Source organism: Leptinotarsa decemlineata, unplaced genomic scaffold (assembly GCF_025532065.1).
Source record: "Leptinotarsa decemlineata unplaced genomic scaffold, Ldec_3_MD MMD2_tig00026330_RagTag_RagTag, whole genome shotgun sequence".
In the NCBI taxonomy this organism is placed as follows: domain Eukaryota; kingdom Metazoa; phylum Arthropoda; class Insecta; order Coleoptera; family Chrysomelidae; genus Leptinotarsa; species Leptinotarsa decemlineata.
The window spans coordinates 12,306,118-12,322,861 of record NW_027412690.1 but is presented as its reverse complement, the minus strand read 5'-3'; the positions used below and the strand labels follow the sequence as shown (position 1 = coordinate 12,322,861).

At 36.8% G+C, this 16,744-nt stretch overlaps 1 protein-coding gene across 1 annotated transcript; it reads left to right on the top strand.

Moving 5' to 3' along the window:
• The first annotated feature begins 569 nt into the window (after positions 1-569).
• Positions 570-16,476, top strand: LOC111510708 (glucose dehydrogenase [FAD, quinone]). The gene is made up of 6 exons (XM_074182947.1): positions 570-1,026; positions 2,076-2,346; positions 4,834-5,078; positions 5,168-5,611; positions 6,337-6,698; positions 14,127-16,476. Exons 1-6 carry the CDS (start codon positions 867-869, stop codon positions 14,472-14,474), a joined length of 1,830 nt encoding a protein of 609 aa, XP_074039048.1. The 5' UTR covers positions 570-866; the 3' UTR covers positions 14,475-16,476.
• Positions 16,477-16,744: the final 268 nt, after the last annotated feature.

Genomic DNA, 16,744 nt, shown 5'->3' with positions numbered 1-16,744 from the left:
AGCTTTTCACATATAGTCAGTGGGCATACTTGAAGACTGGCTATAAATCAAATCATCTAAAGGAACAATTCGACTCAACTTTGGTTTTTTTTCTTCTTTCTACTCACCACCCACTATATGAATGATCAATGTAATCCAGATTGATGACTACAACACAAGCATTGCTTAGGTGGCTCAGTCTGGACTCACAATTTCCAGTTTTAGTTAGTTCTTTCCTTTTTTTCTAGTTTCTGAAGTTATCCAGTTTCAATTTGGAATTCATATTGTGAATTATGCTTACCCGAATAAAATTTACTTTCTTACTCACTTACTTTATGTCAAAAATTGTAATTACACCATCTTTATATTATTAGACTGGAGTTCATGGAAAAAATTGTACTCCTCTTCTGCTTTGTCCCCAATCTTTTCCAAAAATACTACCTAAAAAAATATACTTTTCTGAAGCATAGTTTCAGAAGTATCCATGCGTGTCTGAAAGGTCTCTTGGTAGATTTTCATGTGTAAAATCTCAAGAATGCGTCTGTCAATGCCAAACGGATGAGAGGTTGAAGAAAGTGACATGGCGTCTGATTAACTCATGTCCTTGCGTCTTCCATTCGTAAATATATTGAATTTACTGCCATAAAATTTCTGAATGTATCTGTGTTCGAGTATTCTTCATACTTTTTGTAACGAATTCACATGTTTGTTGAGAAAATATAAGTCAAAGACAACGTGTTTCTCAATTGCTGCTGGTTGGATTGAACAGCAAGGTCAATCAGTTTCTGTAAATTCCATTTTTGAATCTGGTCGTACTTTAAACTGATAATGCGTTCGGTTACGAGATAGGTGCGTCGAGTGAAAAAAAATTCAGCTCTCATTACGAAATGAGAACTTTACTGGGTTTGGTGATTTTTGTAGTTGTTTGCGACGCGCAATTCCAGGATTGGCTCAGAGATCTCAGAGGATTTTTTGCACTCAGTGATGGAGATGTGGAAGATAGCAATAGTTTCAAGGAGTTTTATGACTTTGTTATTATTGGGGCAGGTTAGTCTCATTTTTTATTTATTATTCATCAACTACACACACTCTATAGTGGCCCACTAAGCAACTCGATTTTGTGCTCGATATGAATACCACTTTTTTTTTTATTTCAATTTTTATAACATCATTTTGTTCCTGTCGAATTTTTCTCCTCCCTAATTTTAATAATATACATGATCAAACTGATTTCTCCCGAAATTTTTTACAATATGTGTGTTTTTATATCAATGTATATATTTTTCACTAATTGTTTACACAATGAACGTTGCAATAATAATGAAACAAAAAATAAAATAATGTTAACATGTAACAAAGAGGTTTCAAAATTCTCTGATGTGAAATGAATGTATTCAGAAGATTCTTCTACATTAGAACAAATATACTTTTTTTCGATGTCGGAAAAAAAAATGGTAACAATTTGGAAGCATGTCCAGTTTGTTCATGTAGGATCAGAACCTGTTTATATTCACTGCGAAAACTTCAATATTCTTAGCGAAGTATCATCCTCTAATTTTTTAAAGTGAATAGAGAGTCGAGAGGTCACTCATTAATGGGGGCTTTTGATTCTCTATCTGCTCTGTTGGTAGATATGATTTCGCCAGTTCAAAAATTATGGAGCTTTGAAATAACAACGATACATTTTCCAAAAAATACCAATATTGAATTGATTGTGACTTGTAAATTTTGGTATGGTATTCAAAATTCATTATGCCAACTACAGATTAACTTTGCTTACTCGTTATACTTTGAAATGTGTTTGAACTTCTGGTGGCTCATTCAGTCTTCACAGAGTCCTTCTATGAAAAGAACCAACCATGAAATATATAATTCCAAAAGGAAATAATAGTTTACTAATTCACTCATGACTCCAACAACAAGCGAAGCAAAGTTTTTCAACAGAGAATAAATCTAAATTGCAGTTTTTTCAGCTTTCCAATGATTTTCAACGAGAAAAATATAGCATTTCGTTCTATTGTTAATAATTGTTCATGAGGCACTAAAAAGTATCATATAGACTACAAATATTTCAATTTTCATCAATATTTCAATAGGTTCCGGTGGTTGTGTGGTTGCAAATCGCCTCACCGAAAATCCAAAATGGAACGTGCTCCTATTAGAAGCTGGTGAAGATGAAAATTTTCTCAGCGACGTACCACTGATGGCTGCATTTCAATCCAGCACCGGCTTCAATTGGGGCTACAAAAGTGAAAAACTGAAAACTGGCTGTCTTGGTTTGAAAGATGGAAGATGTAACATGGCTCGAGGAAAAGCCTTGGGCGGAACTTCTGTCATCAATTTCATGATGTACACACGTGGGAATAGGTATGTTGATGGTATTTTTCAATTGTATTATGGTAAAGCTCAGAAGTTCTCAAGAAGTCAATATTCTTATTTGTTTCTGGAATCACTGAGTCGCCTCTGAGGAACACTATAATTTTTTAATCAGATCACAAGATGAGGTCAGCAACAAGCCATTATTGAAAATAAGCAGGCAATATTATACAACATTCTCATGATTTTTTTCGTGAACAAAATCAATGCGGCATTAGGCGGTTCTTTCTTTACAAATCCACTTCTCCAAACAATCAAAACTGACTTGCGTGAACTCCACCAAGAGAAAAAACCATTAAACTTGTTTAGGTTCCATCCCACATTCCATATCGAGATACTTGGTGAAGAGAAGCGCAACGAAACGCTTCTTCAAACTGTAGTGCGAAAGCAACACAAAATGTATCACATACCGACTTATATAGTCGATTGAAATCAATTACACAAAGTTCATGAAAAGGAAAATGGTAAAATCTAACCTCCAAAATTCTAACGGCGTCAATCGTAATCATCAAACAATCATTACTAGTCTCAGAATTGGACATACTAGGTTAACACACCAGCATCTTTTGAAATGAAAAAAGATGTAAGCCTTCGCGAATTCTGCCATATGGCCTCATCAGTCGAACATCTTTCCAATTGTCCACATCTCCAACAGAAGATGAATGACTTGAAGTCACATGAAAATACATCAGTGATCCTGGGCAGTAACAGTTTGTGAATAAATGTTCAGCCGCTAATAAATAAGTGTGATTCGGCTTGATACTGAATTGAAAAAAATATCAACTCAACGAAGCCAAAGTCAGCATTTATGATCACTGAAAAACCCATTGAGTTCCTGATTTCTGTACTGAAATGCTCTTGGAGTTATTTTAATATACGATTTAAATTGTTTACTGAATTGACAGGTGAGCATGTCTAATTGAAATGAAAACAATTCAGGTTCATAGTTGAGTGATAATTATTTTCACCATAAATCACTATGAAGTTGTGCAATTGGATGCATTGTGTGAAATTGTTGTTAGTCTGTTCAAGGTTCGAAATTTTTTACATATCCATTTAAATTCAATACTCGCGTCTGTTATGGAAAATTATAATTTGTTTTTAATAGTATCGAATATAAACTACATGCTTAAGCTACCGTTATCTTCATGATCAAAATGATGAAGTATGAGTAAGGAAAGTATACTTGTAGATAATTTTGTGGAAGACAATGCTGTCAACCCACCGCAAGGATATCACTTGGCATCTACACAAATATTTTACTTAAATGCCTCGGTGATCAAGAAATACAATCAGAAAACGTCATATATCATACGACAAACAACATAAGACATCACACATACGATATGAGACATATGAGATACGGCACACGACATAAGATATAAGACATACGACATAAAACATAAGATATATGAGACAAATGACAAATGACATATATAATATGATATGATATATGACATATACAACATACGACTTATGAGACAAACGGCATACGATATATATGACATATACGACATACGATTTGAGATATACGACATATACAAGATATAGCATATGACATACGAATATACGAGATAAGACAAAACATACGACATTCGGCATTCGACATACGACGTACGAAATATACGACATAATTCATAAGACAAAACAAACGACATGCGACATACGATATATGAGATGACATGACATAACGTGACGTGACGTGACGTAACGTAACGTAACGTAACGTAACGTAACGTGACCTGACCTGACCTGACCTGACCTGACCTGACCTGACCTGACCTGACCTGACCTGACCTGACCTGACCTGACAAGACAAGACAAGACAAGACAAGACAAGACACGACACGACACGACACGACTCGACTCGACTCGACACGACACGACATGACACGATTGCATTATTTTTTTATATCAATCATTTGTACTGTAAAAATTCTCTCACTTTATTTCTTGATTTTAGGAATTTCTGAAGTGTGATGGACTATCCGCAATTCATTGCAACATTAAGAAAAACAAATTCAAACTTGATATCACTAATGCCCTTATTTTCACAAAAAATACCTATTTGGATATCAAAAGTATGGCAAAGATGAATATGCATATAATATTCATATTGTTGAACATGCATGTCTAAATGTGAAGTAAACAAATTATATTGCCTTCTTCTCTAAATTCCAAGATCAACATAATCATCTCACCGAATTGACTGCATCTTTAGTACTATACTCTACAAAAAGTTAATGAATTTTCAGTGGTTCAACTCAGTAGTCACTTTGAAAGTTCAATTTTTCTACAATATTTCCTCGTAGGTTCTCTGATATTTTTGGCATCGATATAAATCTAAGGTATTTATCTTCTTTTGTAATTCTCCCTATAAGAGAATTTTGAGAGGATTTTAGGTATCAGTTACTCAGTCAAATGTATGGCAGATCATGACATTAAATAATATAAACAATATTTGTTTTTCCTTTGAAGACTGGATTACGATTCTTGGGCAGCAATGGGCAACGATGGTTGGAGCTATGAAGATGTCCTTCCGTATTTCATGAAATCCGAAAATTGCACACTTTGTGGAGAGATTGATGAAGACTTCCATCATAGAGGAGGCTACCTGAATATTGAACATCCTGGGTATGAAAGTGAGTTTGTGAAGTTGTTTATGAAGGCTGGTCAGGATTTAGGATATGCAAACAATGATCCCAACGGAAAATTAGGATTAGGTATGTTTCAATTATTGTTATCAACAAAATACCTACCTCTCCCTGTAAACCCCAAGTAATGTTTGCAACATTGCATTCACTATTTTCAGGTTTTTCCAGGGTGCAAGCTACTTTGAAAAATGGAAGGCGATACAGTGCTGCCAAAGCATTCATCAAACCGATACAAAACAGACCGAATCTTCACATATCGCTCAAATCTAGAGTCACCAAAATTCTGATAGATCCATCATCTAGGCGTACTTATGGAGTGGAGTTTCTCAAAAACCGAAAGAAGTTCGTTGTTCATGTTAAGAAAGAAGTAATACTAAGCGCAGGAAGTATCAATAGTCCTCATTTACTTATGCTGTCCGGCATAGGTCCCAAAGAACACCTTGAGAAAGTTGGAATACCTCTGCTTCAGGATCTTAGAGTTGGTTACAACTTTCAAGATCATATGGCGATGTCTGCGTTAGCCTTCATGGTGAATGATAGTGTTACGGTGTCTGATTCCACTGTTCAGAATCCAAGAGATGTCTACAACTACATCTTTAGAGGTAAACAAACTTCATTTTAGAAAACTAACCAGTACTCTCCAGAATGAACAGAACACGTCTTCAAGGAAGGACACACAATGGATTATGATTCAGTAAGAATATTGTCGATAGAAAGGATACTATAAGAAGGCTCTTCCTGGAGATGTTACATAATTTCCTTTCTCAATATACACTGTTCATTTCTCATCACCCAACAATAATTATTTTTATATATCATCTTGAAAAAATGTTTCCATAACTTCACAAATCTCATACTGATGAATGTGTGTACAATACATAAACATATTAAGAGATTATTCATGAATTAGGCATTTTCATACTTATGGTTGGCACTGTACATACAGCGTCCAGATTCAGGTGGAAACGGATCATGTTAGGGTTAGGAACAGCGTTGCACTGTTCCCTTGTCAATTGTCGAACGTGTTTAGAACTGTCAGTTGTCAGTGTAGTGTAACCTCGTTTCGATTGGTACTTTCAGATAATTTTGTATAGCTGCCCTCCTCATGTTGTTTCCTATTCAGCGTGTTTTCCATTGTATATCCTGAATTAGAATACCCCTTGCCTGATGTTATGTATAACTAATATGGATGAATATCTTCAATGCTTGTCCAGTTTGTTATTATAACATAACCTCATTAACATTGAAAGAAGTTCTGTCCTTTGAAATTCGTTAGAGTTTCACATGTTTGTAACAAAAAATTTTATTCACTCCATAATAATTTCAGGTAAGGGTCCATACACAATACCAGGGGGAGCAGAAGCATTAGCTTTCGTCAAAACCAAATACGCGCCGAACAAAACCGACAATTACCCGGACATGGAACTAGTTCTAGGCGCTGGAGCTCTCAACGGAGACGTCTTTGGAAGTTTCCGCAATTTGTTAGGAATAACAGACAGTACATTCCAACAAGTATACCGTCCAGTAATAGGAAAACCATCATTCAGTATCGCTCCGGTTTTACTGAAGCCGCTAAGTCGAGGCAGGATCATGTTGAGGGATTCAAACCCATTGCATTGGCCAATCATCGATCCCAATTACTTTTCTGAAGAGAAAGATGTGGCAACTATGGTTGAGGGAATCAAAATGGTGAGCAAAACTTTTTGTTTGTGAGTCAGATTCGTGTGGCAGTAGGCAACTTGGAATTAGAAAACTGACATCTGCAATCTTAATTCAGATGGCGGTTGCATTCGTAATTATTTCGTTACAGCCCTGTATATGTTTGCAAAAAAATATTGTACCAGTGTGAAACCATTTGTTTATGGAACAGTTCACAACATTGAAGTATTGACAGCTTCATGTTGAAAATAACGCGCTCACAGAACTGACCATCATGCTATAGGGTCTGCCAATAGCGCTTCCTATCATCAAATTTAAATGGAGATATCATGTGAGATATGTGAGATAGCATCGAAATTTTTATTCGTTTGAAAGACCTATATTGATGCCATTATGTGTGAAAATAACATCGTTCGAATGTCCGCGGTTTCTCTGCGTGAAGCGCATGCGACTCTAGCGCTGAATTTGACAGATGGCATGGGTTATGTTGACTTTGAGAACCGTTGTGCCTTGTGACTTATTCGCATACATCTGCGACTTGAGAAAATCCGACATGTAAAAAGTCTAACGGAGTCAAATCGCACGATCTTGGTGGCCAGTTCACATCACCTCTATGTGAGATGTCCATGTCCTCAAATCGTTCGTGTAGAATATCCAATGAGGTATGAGATGTGTGGCACGTCCTGTCGAAACCACATGTCGTTGGCATCCAGATCATCCAATTCAGGCCAAAAGAAGGTGATAATTATCGAGCTATAATGCTCGCCGCTAACAATGATGGCTCTGCCAATGTCGTTCTCAAAGAAATATGGAACGATTACGCCGCCAGTCCAAAATCCATACCAAACAGTAACTTTTTGGGGATGCATTGGACGCTCTTGGATCTCATGTGGATTGATATCGTCCCAAATTCAACAATTTTGTTCATTCACGAACCCTTTCGCCAAGTTGTGATCTGCAAGAAGTTAAGTTTTTTGGAGCGACGTGAAATCGATTTTCTGGGATTCTCCTGCACACTCTCACAGACAGCGGCAAATGTTTTCGGCAGATCTTGCGTCCTGTCGACGTACGGGTGTTGATTGATCATTTTCTAAATCAGTGGACTCAAATTCCAGTGGACTCAAATTCATCTACCAAATTGCGAATAGTCCTCTTGTTAGCACGATTATGGCGAACGTCAAATGGCTGAAGCGCGCGGTACGTTGTCAAAGTTCAGGAGTCCCTGTTGAAAGACCGTTTATATAGCTCCTTTGACAGATATACAGGGGTGCGCAAAAGTCCGGGAAAAAATTAATATCTTTTCAACCAGTATTTTAGGAAAAAAACGCTGAAACACGTCAGTTAATTTCACGTTGTACGCATTTTTTGGCGATAAAATGAACTTTTTTTTTTCAACCCCTTAGCTGCAACCCTCCCCAACTTTGTTTTTCCAAATGCAAACCTATGTCGTGTATGGGATCATTGAAAAGCTTGTAAAAAATGGATTCTGACCATTCCCTTTTTTTTTGTGGTAACAACAAAATGAGAAAAAACTCTTTTGAAAAGTTACAAATACCTAACTTAGTGCTATCTACGGGTGAATTAACGTAACAGATGCTGAAATTGGCCTCCACCCTCTACTTGGCAGGCTCATAGGCGTCTACGGAATTCCGAATGGCCTCAGCCGGTATATTATGTGATTCCACTCTAAATCTGCTTTTCAGATCTTCAATATTACCCGGCCTATTTTGATAACCCTTGTCTTCCATATATCTCCAATAAGAATAATCTAATGGCGTTAAGTCTGGGGATCTTGGCGGCTATTCAATTGTACCACGTCGTACAATCAAGCGTCCTGTGAATATGTCAACGAGATTTTCTTTGACATCAATACCAAAATGTGGAAGAGCGCCGTCCTGATGGAACCAAAGTGTTTCAGTGGGGATATCTGGATCTGCTTCATTGGGAAACATAACAGCTAAAGCAGGGACTAATTCAAAGCGTAAAGAGTCTAAGTAGCGTGCAGCTGTAAGGTTTCCCTCAAAAAAGTATGGTCCTAATATTCTGTTGATGATGCCTGCCCATACATTCACTTTCTGAGGACGCTGCGTACGAGCTTCGCATATCCAGTGTGGGTTTTCCTGACTCCAGAATCGATAGTTGTGCCTGTCAACTACTCCATGTAAATAAAAAGTAGCTTCGTCCGAAAAGAGTATGTTGAGTGGAAACCCATTATTCTCGTCACATCGCCTCATTATTTCCTCACAAAATTGCAAACGCCTGTCACAGTCATCTCCCAAGAGCTCTTAAACAAGACATACCTTATATGGGTGGTATTTTTCTGTTTTCAAAAACCTCCCAAACGTACGTCTAGACGCAGGATTGTTTTGGGCTAATGAAACCGTTGACAAATGTGGATCTTCCTGCAGAGATACGGCAATGTCAAATTTTTGATGTTCGTCTAAAACATGTGGCTGGTCACTCCTGGGCAAGTCCTTCACTGTACCATGTTCTTCAAATTTGTGTAAGATATTACTCACAGTAGCCTGGTGATTTTCTGGATACTTTGCATTAAATAAAGTACACATCTCACTTTGACTCCGCATTCTATCCCCACATCCCAAAAATATCAAGACTTCGATACGCTACCTCTCTGAAAATACCATTTTTGTTTAGCAAATTTAAAAAGAACACTTTGAAGATACCCAATTAATAAACTAAATATACATACAATTTCAATTTCACCCAGAAATGCCACAATTTTGAAGACAATGGTTCTTATCAGGGCAGTCATTTTGGTACAAAAAATGCAACAACCTTTTTCTCTCTTTGAGGTACACTGGTCAACAATTGCTTGGGACGGAACTTATTTTATGTGTAAGTTTTTGGTAAAAAAATAAAATCCACAGAATGTTGATGCTACATTCCGTTATTAGTTTTACACGTAAATCAATAGAATTTGTTGTGGTGCCTGGCCTGGTTGGTCTGTTCTTAAAATTTGTAAACTGTTAGAAAGTAGGTACTGGTGATCCTTAGCAATTGTTGAGCAATGTACATCATCACCACTTATTTGTTTTTTGCAACGTTAATTCACCCGTAGATAGCACTAAGTAGCTATTTCTAACTTTTTTGGTTTTAAACGAGTTTTTTCTCATTTCGTGGTAACCGCATGAGTAAAAAAAAATGAAGGGTATGGTCAGATTCCATTTTTTATGGGCTTTTCAATCAGCCCATACACGACATAGGTTTGCATTTGAAAATAAAATTGGGGAGGGTTGCAGCTAAGGGGATAAAAAAATATTTCATTTTATTGCCAAAAAATGCGTACAACGTGAAATCAACTGACGTGTTTCAGCGTTTTTTTCCTAAAACACTGGTTAAAAAGATATTAATTTTATTCCGGACTTTTGCGCACCCCTGTATAAACAGTCCATATCAGTTTCCTAGAAGGAGGTAATATTGCAAATTTCATTTGAAATATCAGTTTTTCCAATGTATTTATCTGTCATAATACAATTTTCCTCACATCCAATACAGAAAAACAGCATGATGTAACAAGAAAAGTGCCTGCTTCAACATTTAAGAATCATTTCAATTGAACCAGTAAAATATTTCGTACACTTTCTTAAAAAGGTGCATGTTTCGACATTACCAAACTTGTGAATCAAATTCAATGTCAGATATTTCGAAGAATATTCTTAACGCACTCGAGTAACCGATGAATCACTCCATAAATAACCTAGGAAAAAGTCGTTCATCGAAAATAGTGAAGGTGAAGTGCAAATATAAAAACTTTCTTACGTAATCACATCTTAATAATGACCAACTCAAACATGAATAAATTCCTTTAAAACAAATTCAATGTCAGTCCAAATTATATAATTGAACTGGTCAGGTCAACGATTTCGTAAATAACATTCCATTCAAAATGACACCATACCTATATTTTAGTTGAAAACGGTGCCTTCATGTATTTCCCAAAAATGTATTTCGTTAATACGGTACTTTCCATACTATTTCTACCTGTGAGGAACCTCTCATATCCTTCATAAGTTTCGTTCTCGGGTCATTTGCTGTTTTTCAACACCAATCAACGCTGCAAAATATTATACTCTCATCGTAACGGTGAGCATTCATTTCCTTTTGAAACATTCCCCTGGGCAATTTTTCAGATCAGATCCACACCTGCCTTCTTATAATTTTCAAGTGACTTGACGGTAGGTCCTTCATCCGAATGCTTCAGACCTCACAAGCGTTGTTGTGGTTGTTCGACAACTGGATCACTCACTACAGATGGCGGACCCAGGACAGAGATATCAACCTGCCTAGGAACCTATGTTACTGTAATTCAAGCGGAAATTTACGCTATTGAATTGTATGCAGAGAGATTGGAAGAATTCAACCTCATACACACGTCAATAAAAATACCCTGGGACATTCAAGCAGTGTTGGAAGCTCTTGGCTTCTACCAGGCAACGTCTGAATTGGTAGCAAATTGCCAAAAACCACTCTCCTCGATAGGAAGACTTAGATTGTCTCTGGTCTGAATTCCTGGCCATACTAGCCTTAAAGGCAATGAGGCTGCTGACTCCCTCACAAAGGAGGGTGCTGCAAGCAGCTTCATTGGACCAGAACCTGTCATTAGCATCGCTTTAGGCTTTGCCAAACGAAAAAATATATAGAAAAACAAAATGGAACGAACCAAGAGCTGAAATAACGGTCTTCATTTCAGGTCTTGGCAAAAGGATTGAGTGTAATTTTCGTCAAGATTTCCAATTTGACTCTTTCAAAAATTGATGTGTCATTTGGGTCTGGTGAATTCCACATGGATCAAAAAATTGGTATAGTTTGAAGAGCCTTGAAAATGAAGAGGAACCATTCAACATCTGGAAAATTAGATAAGTCTGATGATTCTTGGAAATGGCTATTTTTGCAGCATACGTTGAGGATAGGTAGTCCCTATGGAGATCCAGGAGTTGTTCCCAGGCCTCCGCTGATAGGATTCCTACTGAACTGGTACAGAAACCTCTCAGTTGAATGGTGAATCGCATTCAAGAACTTCAGGGCTATTGCTCTTGCTGAACCACAAATAAATAACCATAATCTAGCTTAGTTCGAGCAAGAGCGTGGTTGTGGTTTGGTGTGGAATTAGGAATATATGTATAGTTTTGAGCCGGAAGCGTTTTATTTCATTCTAATACACAACAATAATAAAAATAACATAATAATAATAACAATAATGAAAGCCCAAGAGAGTAGTACTGTCAGCACCTTATGAATGATTTTACAAAAGTTTCGTTAGATTCAAGCCGGTTCGGCAGGTTTTCTTCAGATCGATAACAAAGGAGTTCCATTCCAGTTGACTATCGAATGTCAGACCTAGGAATTCCCACCCACGATTGACCATCAATGTAAACTAACCATTCTGAACCAATTTGGAGAAAAAATTCAGGAGTAAAGGTTTTTGATAGCACATAATTTCAAAATCAGGAAAAAAATATATTTTGAGCAGGTGGTTATGAAAATTGAGTTGATTGATTAAACTCATTGAATTACTTCGATGTGATTTTTTCTAAATTTGTAAGTTTCAGAGATATTCCAATTTTTGTACAATACATTTATACACACATCGGAAAAGTCTAGGGATATTTTTAAAAATGGCAATATTTTTTTTTTAGATCGCTTTAGGGAAAAAAAGTTGACGGGTGATTATTAAACGAATGTAACTTACAACAAAATTTATTAAATGGTCAAAAATACTGAGTGCGCATATAAGCAAAACTAAAAAAAAAATATGGCTCTTCTTTGGCACCCCGAAAAAAATCATAATACAAAAAAATTGGAATTAGTACAAAGTATGGCCTCCACGCTGGTTTATTACGGCCCTACATCTATCGTGCATCGACAAAATGAGATTGTCAATATCTTGTTGAGGTACATTTGCCAATTCAGCGATTAAAAGCTCTCTCAATTGAAACGTTGTGTGAATGTTCCCCATATGCGGAGTAATTCTTCGTTGAAGCATGTCCCACCCATGCTCGATGGGATTCAGGTCCGGTGATTGTGCTGACCATGGCAATACATTAACTCCTTCGTTGGTGGGCCAGTCAGTCACTAGACGCACGACATGTGGACGAGCATTATCGTGCATTAGGTGGAAGTTTTCACCAACAGCACCAGCAAACGGACGGACGATAGGTAGAAGAATGGTGTCGAGGTACTGTCGAGCTGTGAGGGAGCGATTTGGAAAAACAAGATCGGTTCTGCCGCCGATCATGAGTCCGCCCCATAGCATTACTGTACCACCTCTGTATGTGTGGACTTCCTGGACGTGTCTCAAACGTTCATTATTTCCAGATCGTCTCCACAGTCTTACTCGACGAGAATCTGGATGAAATCCAAATCTGGATTCGTCTGTAAACAAAACTGTGGCCCAATCATTTGCATCTCTGTTTTGATGTTCTTGACACCACTCTAATCTTCTACCGCGATTGCCTCTCGACAGAGGTGGACATCTAAGTGGCCTTCTGTTGTGGAGTTCTGCTTCATGCAGTCGATTTCTGACAGTATCACGACCAATGGTTACCTCGTTAACCAACTCAGGTGTTGTGATTGTCGGTTGTCTTCTTGCGGTTAAGACCAAAAATCGGTCTTGAGCTGCAGTTGTAGCACGTCATCGCCCTGGATGTTGTTCGGCTGGACTGCCAGTTTCACGGAAACGCCGCCACAATCGACTGATAACACTTTGGGAGACCCCCAAACGAAGAGCTACATCATTTTGTCGCATGCCACCTTGAAGAAGCCCTACAGCTCTATTCATCTCAGCCAATGGTAAGTGATGGCGTTCCATGTTAAAGCACAATATTTCCAGTTTGATTGCTGAGCAAGAACTGCATAGAATGTACAAACTCGACACTTTCAGATTATTCATTTTAGCCGAAAAGCTACAGTTTGTAAAAAACTTCATAAAAGATTAGTTACCGTTTCTGCAGGCTTTGTTCAACCCATAGAAATCTACAGGGTGGTCGAGTGTACCAATTTAATCGAAATTAAACGACCTCATGCATTTATTTTTATGATATTCAGTATATTATAAAAATATCCCTAGACTTTTCCGATGTGTGTACAAAGAATTGATTGGAAGGTTTCATAATTTAAGATCATTAATATTTGAATGCCAAATTTCAACGGAGACTTCTGCGAAATAATAATAATGAAAATTATACTGGTGAATAACAATGACGGAAAAAAACATTTTTGTTCCAATTGTTTCGTAAATAATGAAAAAAATGTTTTGGCACCTTTGATTTCGAATAAATATTCAACACATTCTCATAGGTTGCTTTCCGTGACGAAATGAAGGTCACGTAAAAAAAACAGCCTGCTATATATTCCCTCTCATGACTCATCTGTAATATGAAATATTGCTATGAATTTATATTGCTCGCTCCCTTGTTTTATATTTTCAATTATCCTCAGGCAATCGCAATAGCTCATTCAGACCGATTCAAAGTCCACGACACCAAATTGAACCAACTACCGTTTCCTGGATGTGAGCAACTTCCTTTTGGAACCGACCAGTACTGGGCCTGCACAGTCAGATACTACTCAACAACTCTAGGCCATCATGTTGGAACTTGCAAGATGGGTCCTGAAGGCGACCCATATGCTGTAGTTGATCCCCAACTGAAAGTTCATGGAGTAGAGCGACTCAGAGTCGTGGATGGATCCATCATGCCCAATATTGTTGCTGGGCACACCAATGCTGTGATATTTATGATAGGAGAAAAAGCTTCTGATCTCATCAAGAATGACTGGAATGAGTGAATGTTTTTGATTCATACTACACTTTAGTCTTAGGAATATATTCATATGTTATTATTTGTTTGAGCTAAACTCGACTTTCCTCGATGCAGAACTTTTTTCAAACGTTTACAATGTTATTAGATGCGACAGAAGATTCCAATGAACAAAAAAAGTAAGAGAAAAAGCAGTGTCAATAGCCATTCGGATTCATTTGGTTTTCATGCAAATAAATGTATCTTTAGTAATTTCTGATACTCCTAGTATCAGTAGATGTACTAGTTGATCAATAGTGATTCAAATACCACCAAACATATCCTCAGAAGATTTCCAGGATTTCGTTACAATCTCTATGATAGAGCATTTTTATCATAAGAATGTTCTACTGATCGGTAATTTCAATACATCTCAAGTTCAGACCGTAACAATGGTAGACGGAAAATTAAAAAAAAAACATCAATGTCTTCCATGTAACGAGGCATTGAAAGAGAGCAACCGTCCTTTTTGTTCCGTTCTAATAAAAGAAATTCGAAAAGTTGGGAGAGATTTAGATCGTTCAGTGAAGGAGATAATTATCATATGTCGCGTATATTTGTGCTTCGACATATCAGAATACTTCAGCTTCAGAGAGGGTGATTATCCGATTAAGGATCTTCTTGAATTGAAAGAAGACCAAAATATGTCTTCAATGATGGGCTGAAAGGAATCGTGGAAAACTTTGAAGGAATCAAAGTTGAGCTGGGCAAAACAAAACAGAAAATCGCTCTCCATCGGAAATGGTGGAATAAATTGTTTGCTGGAGGAGACCTTACCTCAGGTAGATAAGCGAGTTTTGACGTGAAAATAAAAAGATTTATTATATGGTCGAATTGGCTCAACAAAGAATATACCGTTGGGAATATGTGTCAAAATAAAAACATTACAAGTTCATGTCATGCATTATGAGACGGCTAGTCTACCATATTTAAAGACGCCTTCTGGAAAAGGAAAACTACTAATCATTACCCACATTGGAAGTGCTGATGGCTTCGTCAAGGATTGCTATTGATGTCTGATTTAAAATATTCAGGCTATTGTCATGAAGACGACGATCTGCATGGAGAATATTTTGAGTAAATGTTAGACCTCGTTGTTATGGATAATGAAAGTTATCATACCTGAAAAGTTGAGAGAATACCAACTCATGCATGAAGAAAAGCAGATATCATTGCGTGACTTCGACATTTGATGAAAGTGTGGTTGAAAGAAAATATTGTCTACAGTCTAATAAAGAATATTACTGGAGTTTTTTCCCAACACCAAATCGTTATTATTAACACCTCGACACGTGTTTCGATCACCAAGTGACCATCTTCAAAGAGGAAGATTAAAACTAAAACTAACGCGAAGCTATCCCCATTTATGCCATATAGATATCCCATTTAGGTACACCATCCAGGTGTTGTAAACACAATAATATTATGAATAACGATGACGGACATATACCAAAGAGCATATTATATAGCTTGTTTAAATAATGTTGTTGGGTTTACTGATTGCTACATAAGGACACATTGCAAAAATAAATTTAGATAGGCAATATTGTGAAATTAATTTTATATAGCTGAAAATTGTTTCATATACAGCTTTAACAGTTGAATATATATTGTAAAATAATAGATAAGGAAAAATTGTAAAATTAATTTAGGTTGGTATACCTGTATAGGAGGTACACCTGGATGGTTTACCTGTATGGGATATCTATATAGCATAAATAGGGTTAGCTTTGCGTTAGTTTTAGTTTCAATCTTCCCTTTGAAGATGATCACTTGGTGAACGAAACACGTGTCGATATGTTGAAAATAACGATTTGGTGTTGGGAAAAAACTCCACAGTAATATTCATTACTACACCAAAGGTTCCAAACAGTGCATCATAAGTCTAATAAAGCTTGAAATATATAGTCGACAATGTGGCAAAAGATACCCCCTCATCCTTATTGACTGTATATAAATGAATAAATAAAGATAGTTTGTAGTTTTGACAAGTATTTTTGATTGAATACCCAAAAACACGCCACTTCAGGTAATAAAACGATCCAAAAGCTCATGAAATAATTGTGTTTTGTCGTCAAAAACAAACACTGTTTCGATTGATGAAACTCTAAGAATTTCAAAAACAAAATCAGAAAATGATACTTTTTTGGAAAATAGAACAAAAATGAATGTGGAACCTATTTCGGAGTCAAGACGATTTTCATCAACAAGAATTTGTAATGTCAATAGGTTCATTTTTATTGCCAATTCCTCATGAAA